The 13,105-nt window shown below is 40.8% G+C and overlaps 1 protein-coding gene across 1 annotated transcript in view; it reads right to left on the reverse strand.

Moving 5' to 3' along the window:
• Positions 1–417: 417 nt before the first annotated feature.
• plxdc2b (plexin domain containing 2b) overlaps positions 418–13,105 on the reverse strand; it is a gene marked incomplete at its 5' end in the record, with an annotated part of 35,286 nt that continues 22,598 nt past the window's right edge. Inside the window, 3 exon segments of the mRNA XM_014330205.2 lie at positions 418–5,683; positions 6,435–6,601; positions 10,928–10,966. Coding sequence (XP_014185691.2) covers positions 5,564–5,683; positions 6,435–6,601; positions 10,928–10,966 — 326 coding nt within the window.

Raw genomic sequence — 13,105 nt, forward strand, 5'->3', positions numbered from 1 at the left:
TGGTGGGTCAACATGGCAACTTCCACTAACCGGTTTATGAGACGCCAGTAGCTTCTTGGAAGATGTAATTACACACTAGTCAATGTATATTTATGAGTAAAATATTAATTTTTTCTATTACATAAACTAAAAAAAAAAAACTGACTACACTTTTAAATGTGTTTTTAAGTCTTGTACTTAAATTAAGGGCTCACAAATGTTGGAAAAATTAATGCAAATCCAAATAGTACTCATTTTGAATCTATGTACTGCGAGGGTCTGTAAATACAACATTTCTGCACAACTTCATGAAATATACTAAAGATATTGTAGTATATTTATACTAGCATAGTATAATCAAAAAGAAGTTGGACATGCATGCTTAATAAACAAAAGAAACATAATTTGGTGGACCATGCAAAGAAACAGACATGTGACTGTTTTTACCAACATTTTTTATTATTTCAAATGTAATCAAAACGACAGTAGTTACAGAAATTACAGACAGCTATGATACTTTATGATTTCGAGTCTTATTGTTTGCTATGAAAGTGTCATGATAAGATAAAACCAACATCACAGCTGGAAGAAAACTCCAATTCTTGTATCTGTATGTTGAGCTCGTGGAACATTTGCTGAATCTGTGACTCAGCATCATTTAATCCAACTCATAAGAGAGCAAAGAAAACAGCAGTAACCAATCCCAATGACACAACTGTGCTGCTTTTGTTAAAAGTGGGAGTGAAAGCCATTAGTCAGGTCCAGTGAAGCAAGTGAAGACTTTGTTGCTAGAAAGCCCAGTTTCCACTATCAGAGCATTGCCAGAGTGTGATAATTATTGTACTTGTGTGGCAAAGGTCCCATAATATTTCACAATCTCATTATTTTACAACACATAGTAGTTGAAATAAGCCGAGGCTGCCTCATTTTAGGACAATGGACTACAGCTTACACCTGTGCCTGCACACATCTTCTCTCATGACATCTTTTTTTTACCGATCTGACTTGTGTACAATAGTGCTCCTCAAAATATAATAACTGTAATCCTCTAGGATAACGTTTTTTCCATCTGGCAATGCTGCGCGACTGAAGTGTTTTTAGTTTTTGTAAATGTGTTCAGTGCAAACAAATGTGACCTCCGGTCACGTTCTCGGACTGCATTTTCACAGCAGTCGTTAAAACACTTGCAGTTTCAGGTGGCACCGTATGATACGTGGATGATTTGATCACTTTCAAAGAGCATTTCTCCACAGGGATCGATCTACCGGTACTAAAAAACAAAAAAATGGACCTGGAGGTGTGGAGAAGCCATTGGCTCACAATTGTTAGAGAAATACTGCTGTGATGCATGTCACGAACCACGACCCAGCTGCATAGCTCCACTGACTGAATGACTAGTGTATAGAGTGACAAAGGCTAACATGACTCAGAGCCGTAGACAATATAAAAGGCAGACATAGCTTCTAGCTCTGTAAAGTGACGCCGACTGTACCTTGAACCTATTTTTTTAAATGTCCTGCAAGTGGAGACTCCTCTGGTTATAAAGGAGTCTATGGGGAAACTACACTCACCTCCCTTGCTTTGTGACCTCAGTATACAATTTACTTTCAGCTGCTCCCTTATTTACAAGGGGCCGCATGGCCATGTTTAAAGCTCTACACTAAGTAAATTAATGACTTTATTTGCTCAGTTGCTAGTTTCAGGTAATAGGACATAAATTCCATATTGTAAATTATGATCATTTTAAACACAACAAGGAAGGATTATTTAGGATGTCCTCATCGGTTAACAACATAAGGACGTTCCCAGCGGTGGAACTTTTCAGCTTTTGTGAGTCCCAAATATGGAGTTTGATAACAAGTGGCTAAATTTAGTAGTCGTGAAGTTAAAGTCATGTGACCACGATGTAGTTCATATAGTTAAGATTTTATGCCTTGTGTGACTCTTCGAAAATCATATCTTTCTGAACACACTAAAGTAAAGTATTAAACAAGTGTTACTTCCCACAAAACCCCAAGGACAAATCTGGGTGATGCTAATTTGGCAGTTTAAACTTTTCTTTGCTTGATAGTGAAAATGACTTTTAAAGTCTTTTAAGTTGAACTTCATCATCGGGCTTGAATTTGCTTGGCCTGATTTTAACAGTTGGAGTCTATTAATCAGAGCCGACGTTCACCTGACATCATTTAACATGGACAGTAGAGTCCTCTTATTTTTTACTTAAATGGGGCCAGAGTAACGCTGCATGATTTCTGCTCATGTGGCTTCGCATCAGCTTGATGAATTAGTCCATTGATTGTCTTGTCCAAACTCCTTGGAGAAGAGATTTGCCTCCATGTGAGCGCGTGACTTGAACTGTCCACTCCGTACATGTGCTTGAAACTTGCTTATAACTAAGACCTTAACTAAACGGAATAATTTAAAAAGATTTTTTAGGAAGTGATTCTGTTCACTTCGCTCACCTAGTGGGACTTTACTGCACTTGAATGTGTTCTTTCCAAGGACACAGGACAACGTGGTGGCAACTTCACCACCTGCGACTTTAGTATTGTTTAAAAAACCCCAATACAACCAATTTCAGAATGACAGGAAAAACTTTGCTAATATAAGTTCAATGAATTAAAATATTCCCAACACACATGTTATAAAATATAAGAGAATGTATTGATTCGAAACAGGCTCCTATGCTTTCCACGTAGATTAACATGTATTTTAACCAAACAGGCAAAGTACTGGTTCCTCTAAAACGAACAAAGCAACTAAAACCCAAAGGTTGGTTGCTTAAGTGCGCTTACTACTATTGTAGTTGTATTTTTAGTTGTGTACCTGCTTACACGTTGTGACTATGCTGGTACTAGCAAACTGCCACATTTGTTTGTTTGAAGTGAGTGAATGTATAACACTATCTCAGGTATCACTGTGCTGACTGGACTGATATATCATATCGATATCGAGGCTAAACTCTTCTTCCAGGACTCGTTTGTTAGCTGATGATGCAAACTTGAAATTAGTAGGTTAGTTAGATAGGCATACTGTTAATTTCTAATGGCTGACATTTTACCTCTTGTAATTCTGGTTATTCATAGAAAGGCTACTAAGAGACACTGGCAGTAGAACTCTTTAAATGTATTGATAATGCAAAACTTAAGCTTTACTGTGCCTGGAATTGTAATAAGTTACTGGACAGTCGTTGATGGTGGGAAGGATTTAGCAAATGCTAATCAGGGAAGTCTAATTTTTATGACATCAAAATGCTTGCACAGTATCACTTTAATCCATAGACTGTACACGAAGGATGGATGTAGCTTCCTGGTTTGAAAAGTGACATCAGTTTAGAGTGAAAACCTGCAATTTCTTTTAATGTCCAGCAGGGATCGACTCCTCTGCTTGGAAAACAAAACCTTCATGTTTAGAGGTCTGTGGGAAACTGCCCTTGGGCGCTGTTGATCTATTACCGCAAACTTTTTTCTGATCAGTTCATGGCCTTAGCTGAGAGTTTCAAATCATACTGAATATAACATAATTAAGTACTACTGCTGTTGCCTCATTTCCAAGGTAGATCCGCATATTTGATTTGGGCGGATGCTTGTCCTGATGCAACCTTCTCATTTATCCAGGTTTGGGGCCAACGCAAGGAATACAGTAGCTTTTAAACCCTGGAGGTGGATTTAATGGCTCCTCCCCTCTTGAACTGGCTAATTTTTCATATACAAGGCTTGTTTAATCGCTACACCATGGAGCCACCTGAATAAAGAATGACATAATATTTTTTTTAAATTGAGGGTTGAGGCATATGATCAGGAATTTGCTAACCAATGAGTGATGTCACAGTGGCTACTTCCATCTTTTGTGTACAGTCTGTGCTTTAACCAACTAAACCTGCATATCCTGCCTAATGAGAGGTATGGAGTCTGTGGGGGGAGGTTGAGGTAAATACATGTGACTGAAATTCTGATTAGTCTTTGGTCTCAATGTCAACAAAGTGTAAATAAAAAGAATTCAGATGATTGGAGTTCTTATGCGTTTTCACCATAGAAATTAACGGATGTAATATTGCACATTTTATTACTCAGTAAAACTCCAGGATTTTGAGCTCTAGTTTGTTTAAATGAGTCTACAATCATTGGTGTAAAACATGATTTTCTCTTGAAATGAGTGAATTGTTGTGACAGCAATGACTACAACACTATTCACATTTAAGTAAAAAAGTAGAGAAAAAAAGGCCACTCATAAAAAAATAAGAAAAGAAGATTCTCATCACTGCTATACTGCAAATGTTTGCCATGAGTTACCTGAATCTGCAAATGTTTTGGCCTTGGTATATACATTACTACGGTGACATGACAGCTATTAAATGTGGACACAGAACTGGTTACGCTTGGCAACAACTGGAAAATAAACCGACACTGTAAAAATGAATCAAATCTCCAACCAGACCAGTGTGTTTTCTGGCTCACGCAAACTGTATCCAGATACTTCTAAGTAAGATCAATAAGAGCCAGCTCAAATATATGCACCCATATAGCAGGTGGATGTCCAATCACTACTGTAAACTGTCTTCTGTATTCACACACGAGAATCACTTACACTCCAGAAAATATATTCACACTCACAAGCGCCTGTCTTGTAATTTTGCATTAGTACCACATGTCGAATGAGAAACAAAAAAAAAGAAGTGCAAACTCTACTCAGGGACGAAATGGCACGGCAGTAAAGAAATCAATCCAAAGGGAAGGATAGTGTCCATCACCCATTAAAAAAAACAACAACAAAAAAACCCACCTTACACTTCATTTTCACAAAATGAAACCAGCCCCCAAAAATCACAAACTAATTCAACACCGATGCCGAATGTTCAGAGCTTTACTCCCAGCTGTGATCGATCGAGTTCAGCTCGCGTCATATCACGCAGCCACAGCCTCTCTGTGCAGAGTGCACTGTGGAAAAGTCAACTAAGCCTGCTATGGTATTGAAAAGCAATACCGACGGTCTGTACAGATAAATGCGCCAACCCCTGTGAAAACATAGAGAAAGGAAAAGAAGGAAAAACCTGATGGATATACAAAGGCCTATAATGTGTAACCCCCATGGACAATAAAGTGGACATCTTCGTTCACACACTCTGTATTGATCCTGAAAATATATATTGTATAATTCACCCTGCTCCCCAACCCAACCAGACACACGGCTATCAGTCAAGCTGTACAGTCCCAACATGGCAACGCGATAGCAGTCGTAAAAACTCTCAACGAATGCAGAGTCGATGACGTCTGTGCTGTTCCCTCCCTCTGCCCCCCGGCAGCTCAGCTCCTTGCTAACGGGAGCTGAACAGTGGGTATGTCTGGGGATAGTCTTCAGGGGTGTCTCACTTTCTCATGTCATCGGTTACTGTATCCAGTCTCATCTAGCGCTCAATGGGCCGATTGTACAGTCTTAACGAGTCATTGTGTACACTGAGCTCCTCCACCGATAAGCGCATCCTGGAGGTTCCAGGTGAGAAGTCCCCGTGGAGCAGGAGAGAGGAGGGCTAGCACAGGAGGGAGGCTGCGGAGGGGAGGGAGGGATGTGGATGCCCCCTCCTCCCTCAGCACTGCTCGGACTCGATGAAGCCCTCCTTCTCCTGGCCCACTGGCTCCACCTCCGCGTAGGCTGGGTGACCCGACCCCCTGCGAAACTTCATGGCAGGCCACCTGCTCGGACGTCTCTACAGGAGAGAAGTTAAAGATTGAAGGTCAGAGGCAACAAATGTGGTGAAGGTTAAAGGTTAGAGGTTGCTGTGTAGTGCATTCACCTAAAGCCCTTTTATTTCAGTGTCTAACTTGACATCTATACAGCGTATGGTGCCCTGTACCTAAGACCCCATTGGTCGCTAGCATATTTCCAAGGTTACCTGTAGTTTGCATGAAAGATGGTGACTTACTTGTCACCTAACAGTGGAGAGGCAGTAAAAATTGAAAGAGTGCAACACAAACCAGAAATGGATATTGTTTGCTTTCAAAGTAAAATCAACTTTAACTTTGAAAGAAAGTGTTTCCGGTTTGCTTACTGTTTGCAGCCATTAGGTGTCATACAAACCATGGCCATCAATGGTCATCTGCTTGGATCCGGTGCAGCACTATATACATCTTTGTGACTAATTTCACCTTTGTGAGTGCGGCTAGCCTCCAGAAACCACTCACCAACCAGTCACTGAATGCACACTAGCAAAACATATATTACACTTCACTTTCAAATGATGGCTGTCTGCATTTTTCGGATATTAGATATATTCAGCTTATTGAGAACACCCATGAATGTTAACCGGTTTGATTCTCATAACCAGAATTAAAAAACTTCTCTATAGCAAAAAAAACAATAGCACAGGAAAATATAATAAGTAATTTATGTCAAGGTGTAAGACTGACAATCAGCCCTCTGACGTCAGAAACAGAAGAACTGCTGGTGCTGCTGCTCACCTCGATAAGGAAGAGGCTGGCTGCAGAGGTCGGGTGATGGTAGATGTAGACTGTGATCAGCACGCCTGCAATCATGATAAGCATCACCAGCAAGATGCCCAGGATCAAACCAGTGTGAAGAGGATGAGTGCCTTTCACCCTGTCTACAGCACTGTCAGCTGGCATCACTGGAAAACACAACAAGAAGCCATTATGTTGGCACACACGCATTCTGTTTGCTATTTCAGATTGTTAAGCACCGCTGGTTTAATTATCACTTTGTGTCACATGCTTAAAGCAAGTGTTATATTTTCTCTGGTTTCGTTGCAGTTTTGCTGTCGACCAGCAGGGGACACTCATTATTCATCAATACGCTCCTTTCCTGCTTGTGCCAATATGTTTAAGTTCAGCTTTCGCTCCGTGTCACCATTGTGGGAAAAAGGCATTTCATTTTAAAACCTAACAAATGCACCGCTCTCATTCAGCCATGCACGTCTGATTCATTTTCAGTGACTCTAAAAGTATTTGTTGAATGGTTAAAGGACATTTCTTTCACTTGGAGAACAAATTCAAGGTTCACTGTGCAACTGGCTCTTTAGTAGTCTCTGGCACGATTGTTCTGAAGGCTTTTTAGGCATTCAAGAGCAGTTCTCGTCTCCCATAAGTGCGAGTAAGAGTTAATCCCACACCAAGGTTAGCAGTGTTTGGTCCTGATGGGAGGAGGAGGAAGGTCTATAGCTGCTGATAAAGTCCTATTATAGCCTTAAGTCGTGGCACTGCAAACCGAAGAGGCTGTAAGTAGTGACTACATAAGAGATCGGTCCTTCAGCCGGGTTTGGAAGTCAGCGCTAGTCTGTAAAGCACTTCATCAGATTTATATTTGGACCTCAAAGTCGACCCAGCAGGTGTTTTGAGAGTTCTTTTGAAGATGATCACAGTAGCCTGTAAACCTACTGGGAAATCTCAGTTTTCATCTTTGGGGGTACAATTTCACAAAACACACACACAGACAAAAATACAAAAACTAAGAGAACTTCCTCTGTGATTTGTCAGAGGGAAGAATACACATAATAATGACAGAAAACAGTGTCCCAGCAGAGAACATAACCCAGCAAGGATTCTGCCTTCATGTTGTACCTCATCTCACACAAATTTATAGCAGGTTCAGGCCACGTGTACTCACAAAGCTTTTTTTTTCTCCTTCTGTGCCACCCTGGCAACATCTCCAGGGCTCCTCCCCGGCTTTAATTAGCAGCAATACCCACCACTCGGCCTGTCAGCCAAGCAGCCTCTCCCCTGGCTCTCTGCCTCATTGATTTCCGGCGTACTCGGGTTGTAATCAAATCTGTGCAATGTGTGTGGGAATTCACTGTTAATGTGTTTGTCTGTGTAGACATTATGTGCCCACCATAACTGGGAATGAAAAATAAAAACAACAAACGGATAATTTGCTGTGCTGAAACAAAACAACTGATGGCGGGCAATGCTGACGACCCAACTGTGTCCATCGTTCATCAATCAGCTATGAAGGCAGTGAGTCGGGATTCTTGCTTGACATCCTTGCTTTTGCGTTTAATGTAGTAAACACATGATCTGAGTATGCTCTGTTTTTCTCAGAGACAAGACACTTTCCCATGCGTTTGTCCGCTGGAGCTGCACAGAGCCATCTCCTGCTTCAGCTGGAAGTCCAAACGATGCGACAAGCTGTTAGTTGGGGGTGTTGGAAGGTTAGTGAGGGGCATGTGGCTAAGCCGAGATGTAGGCATAATGAGAAATCAAAAGCCTAGCAGCTAAAAACCAGCAAAATGCAAGCTGAGAGTGTCCGACCCCTGGAGGAGCACAGCGCTCTGGCACAGAGAGTTTCATCTGGACTCTTCTGAGTCTAAGCAAATAAGACAGCAGCGAAGACCTCAAAATATCACATACACTGGGTGATAGTGATCTGGTGAAACAAGCAAAATTTTCTGTGTGGTTTAATCACTAATACATGGAGAGTATTATGAAGTAGGAACTAAAAGAGGACAAATTTCTGAAAGCCGTAACTGTAACCATAACTGCTAATGATAAACTGAATATAGTACTTTTCCAGGCTCAAATGAACATCTAAAGATGAGAGGTGGTGCTGGCGGAGGAGTCTTTGAGCCTGTCTGACTGGATACTTTGCTGGGAGTATGAAATGACAGCTGGGAACCAGTGCTGTCTACAAAACAACCACAAAATATCAAGTTTGCAAAAAAATAATTCTTAAATGTTCTTATTTTTATCACAAAAAAAGCTTACATTGGTGTAACTTCAGTTATAGAAATACTTCAGTTTACTGACACGTGGCTTAAAATACGTAAGTATTTTATATAATATGAAAATATAGTATAAGAATACTGTAATGGTGGGAGTACAGTTGGATAGGGACAAAGTGGTAGGTGTACAGCACATCGAATTCATTCCTCATTAGCTTTGTCCTTATGACTGCTAGGTCCTAAGCACTAATGGACGACAGAGCTCTTAGACAGCAATAAAATACATTAGAGATTTTGAGAGAGGACAAATGAGACCAGAGGAAACAAAGCCAATCTGTTCATTTTCAGCTCCACATTAGTGCCACGGTTGGCGCAGGGGAGTACAACTGTTCTCTCACTTGGCTAATGGGTTTCAGGAAGCCAACAACACAAACTGAGCAGACCTATAATTCAGCCTTTTTATAAATAGGAGTCAGGGAGAAGTGGCGCTGAGAAGCAGCTCCTGAAAAAAGGGCGTCTCACTCCTGTTGTTTCTTATCTTGGCTCTTATTGGAGCTGTAATCACCTCAGCATTTCCTGTCACCGTCAAGGTCAGACCAAACCTGGCTGTGATGTGAGTTAAACATGCTAGATCACCCAGACAAACTGACAGGAAGCAGGCTGATTAAATACAACTTCATAAACACCCACTCGTTACAATAGCAATACAATTAATACAGAGGAAAAGCCAATATAATTTCTCGCTTTTTATGTTTCAGTCCATTCCTCACAATTTAGCTTCACCTTGAATAACACCATTGCCAGGTATGCGACGATAAAGGGTAGATGCATGAAAAATATGCAAAGAGATATCATCGCAGCACCAGGCGCCAGCACAAGAGTGCTCAAGTGATGGGAAACATGCAGCGTTTGTGTAATGAAAGTGTGATAGAAGCCGTGGATTTCCATTTTCTTTCGAGCAGGAAATGAAACATTTGAGAGGCTATCTCCGAAAACTGATGGAGTTCAAAGTCATTTCAGGAGTTTGGATGGTTTTGAATCCCCGAAAGTCTAATTGGAATGTTTTGAGTTTGCTTGGACGACTATAAATGTTCATGGTTTATGTACATTTTATGCTGAAAGGGCATTGTTCTCATGTTTTTATCTCATATCATTAGAACATTTTACACAGGATCAGAAAATTCTGCTTTAGCAGTCAGTAGACATCACTGTTTACAAAAAGCAGCTAGACTTATAATACTGTGGCTCTAAGACAATAATGATGGTGAATTAACTTTAACATCATAACTCCTCACTTGATAAAACAGCAGCTGGAAGTTATGAATAATCCTAATTCTTAGTATTTATGAGACAATATTAGCAAATGAATAGCCAAACAGTAAATCACATGAGTCACTTGTGCTGTTGCACTGATGCATGTAGGTGGCAGCAGTGAACAACAGCTGCGACTGTAAAATTAATGAATATCAACTCGCTATTGCATAAAAGTCCAAGTCATCATAAGTCCACCACCATGCTTGACAGTTGGTTTGAGGTTTTAATGCTGATGGGTGTGTCTTGCTAAACATGGTGCTGTGTTTTATGGTCAGACATCTCAACTTTAGTCCAAAAGACATTGTTAAACAAGTCTTGTGATTTGCAAACTTAAGCTTTGCTGCCATGTTCGTTTTAGAGAGACGAGGCTTTCTCCTGGCAACCCTTCCGAACAAGCAACACTTGTTTTATTCCTAATTGTACAGTCATGAACTTAAACCCTGTAGTCTGAGGCTTTGGGTTTTGGTTTTGGCACTGTGTTACCACACACCTGAATGCTCCACACCAGCAAACTGACGAAGCAATACATTTTCACACATTTCTCCTGCATTTTTGCCTAAATTTTGTTAAATAAATAATGACAGTGTGATGTTTTGAATCTCCCCTTAAAATTAATAGTGGCTCAACTTTCTTTTTCATATGATGCTAACTAAATCCAACCGGGCCAGAGGGCTTACTGCCTCTATTCTCTGTTGCTTTTACTCGCGTTGGTCCAGACACCATAATTGATCGCTGGGACCCACAGAGGACAGTAAAGCATTACAGTGAGCTGCTGGATAAAGTTTATCAACTGACTGAGCCACATGTCCCCCAAAAGATAAAAAAGCAATCAGGGACAGATGCCTCAGCGGTAAAGTCAAACCAGGAGACAGAGAAACAAACAATAATAAAAACAACAGGAAGCAGCAGCGGCTTAACCTCAACAGTTATTGGATGGCACAGAAGGGAAAATCGGCGACCTACCCTGGTTGTCTCTGAGATGCAGAGCGATCTTGGTGTCATCTGTGAGGAGACAAAAACAGAAAGAACCACGAGCATCACACACAATGATCAATATTTCTCTTTGTTGTTTGTTTCTGACAACATAAACAACTCGCTGATGGTCCCAAATGAGCCGAAGCTTCTTTCACTATATTTTACATCCTATTAAAAATGAAAGCTGTGAATATAATGGCTTAGCATTCCCAATTCGGCACATAAAAGCAGTCTGGGGTTAACTATACATGTGAAATATGGAAATGTAGCATGACCCAGTTCTCCTCGAAGGGTAGCAGCCATTTACACACACCATAGGATTCACATTATGCAAATTTGACCCACACATCACACAGATGCATTTCACCGGATGATTTAATTCGAAAGGATTTCAGTTTTTAAAAAGAGCAAAGCAAGTGCATTTTAGCGACTGAAATGAATCATTAAAAGATATTGTTCTCTAAGTGGCTGCACGCCGCGCAGCAGAGTTAGGGTTGTGAATTTGATATTACTGTTTCTGTACGAGGAAGCCAACAAAGCAATTACCTGCTCTTCTTTCACAGAAATGTCTATTTAGTTGAAGGCGTACAGAGTATAAATGACCCGGAAGCACTTAAAATTAAAAAAGCGTTGTTTTTTGTAATCTATTCTCATGTATACATGCTGCACATTTGCCCAGAGAATATTAAAATCTTTTAATTGGTCCTAATTTCCCCATGTTCTTACTCCACAGTTTATTTTGGTAGCTAGATTTTTGTTTTACTTCCTGTATTTGTCCTTTTTTTTCGCTGCCCGGATTACTTTCCCCTGTGTTCGAAGTCATTTTGATAAAACATTAAAGTCTATGGAAAAAAGGAGAAAGCTAGCAGACACATCTTTTTATAGAATAGGGGACAAACTGATTTAATGTTAAATAAGTATGAGGTGTTTAGGGCTTAAAAAGGTGGAGAAAAACATCAACAAATAACCTGACCTGGTAAGACGTAAGACCTTTTTTTCATTGCTTTAATTCTACCGGAGGTTGTACATGCAGTGGAAGGTGGGAAATAAATTGCTTTTACAACTATCCCCAGTGCCGTGTAGCTATCATGGCTTAAAATACATATTACTGCAAAAATTCCATTCACTTTATAAGTGACTAGTTCCTCAGAGGGAGGCATATTAAGTACAGCTGAACGTGAGCAGAGTTAAAGACGAGACGTTTCCATCTCTTACACCCAAACAAGCCTCCACCCACGCAGACACATTCATCCTCTCCAGTCTGTTTTTTACCTCCTTCGCTCTTATGTCAACCTGCAGCTTTTGCATGAGCCACCAAGCCTGTAATCTAAGCTGACCTTTGACCCCTGCAGCTGACAAGTGAGGGGATAGCTGGCGAAACTGATCCACTGTCAGACCGTGGGTGATAACAAATGTAAACACCGCAGCACGACCTCCTGAACTCACGGATACTAACACATACACACGCCGTGCATTTTACTCCTCATGCTGTCTGCGAGGCCTCTCACCACGCCCCGGTTTGATCTGTGGGACAACTCGTTGTGTTTTGCCTCACAGCGAGGCGTTTTTCCCATTCCCTTCGTGAACTCACCGCATCTATCCTCATCACAGCAGCGCGTCGAGCAGCGCGTCGAGCACCCCGACCGCGATGGCCCGGACATTTAAACTCAGCCCCCACGAGATGATTAATGGGTGTGCGATGGAAAAGGTCGGCCACTGCCGGAGTTAGCCATGAAAGAAATGCTTCTTTTTTGGGGGGGAATATAAAATAAAAAGATAACCCAGACTTTAATGTAGAAAGTTCAATAAAAAATTAAAAATGGAGGACAAATGAGATCGAGACGTAGAGCACAGAAACACTGCAGACATGCACTGGAAAGTCTTTTTAGACTAACTACACTTTTGGGGACCATTTTTAAGATTTAGTTGTTAGAAAATAAAAATTTTAAACTCAGTTAAAGCTCGTCCAGAAGCACAAAATAAAAGAGATGAACAGAACGAGAACAGCACAGACAAAAACAAATCGACAAGAATTTGCTGCAGGAAGCTGGAGACTTTCAAGACACTTCGAGGGTTTCACTGTAAAGGAGTAATAACCCACAAGAACATGATTAGCTTTAATCTTAGACTTTAAAGTCAGAACATCTGAGGTCAAACAAAGCCCTG

The sequence above is a fragment of the Haplochromis burtoni genome, unplaced genomic scaffold (assembly GCF_018398535.1).
Source record: "Haplochromis burtoni strain Fernald_Lab_line unplaced genomic scaffold, NCSU_Asbu1 Contig_705, whole genome shotgun sequence".
NCBI classification, from domain to species: Eukaryota; Metazoa; Chordata; class Actinopteri; order Cichliformes; family Cichlidae; genus Haplochromis; species Haplochromis burtoni.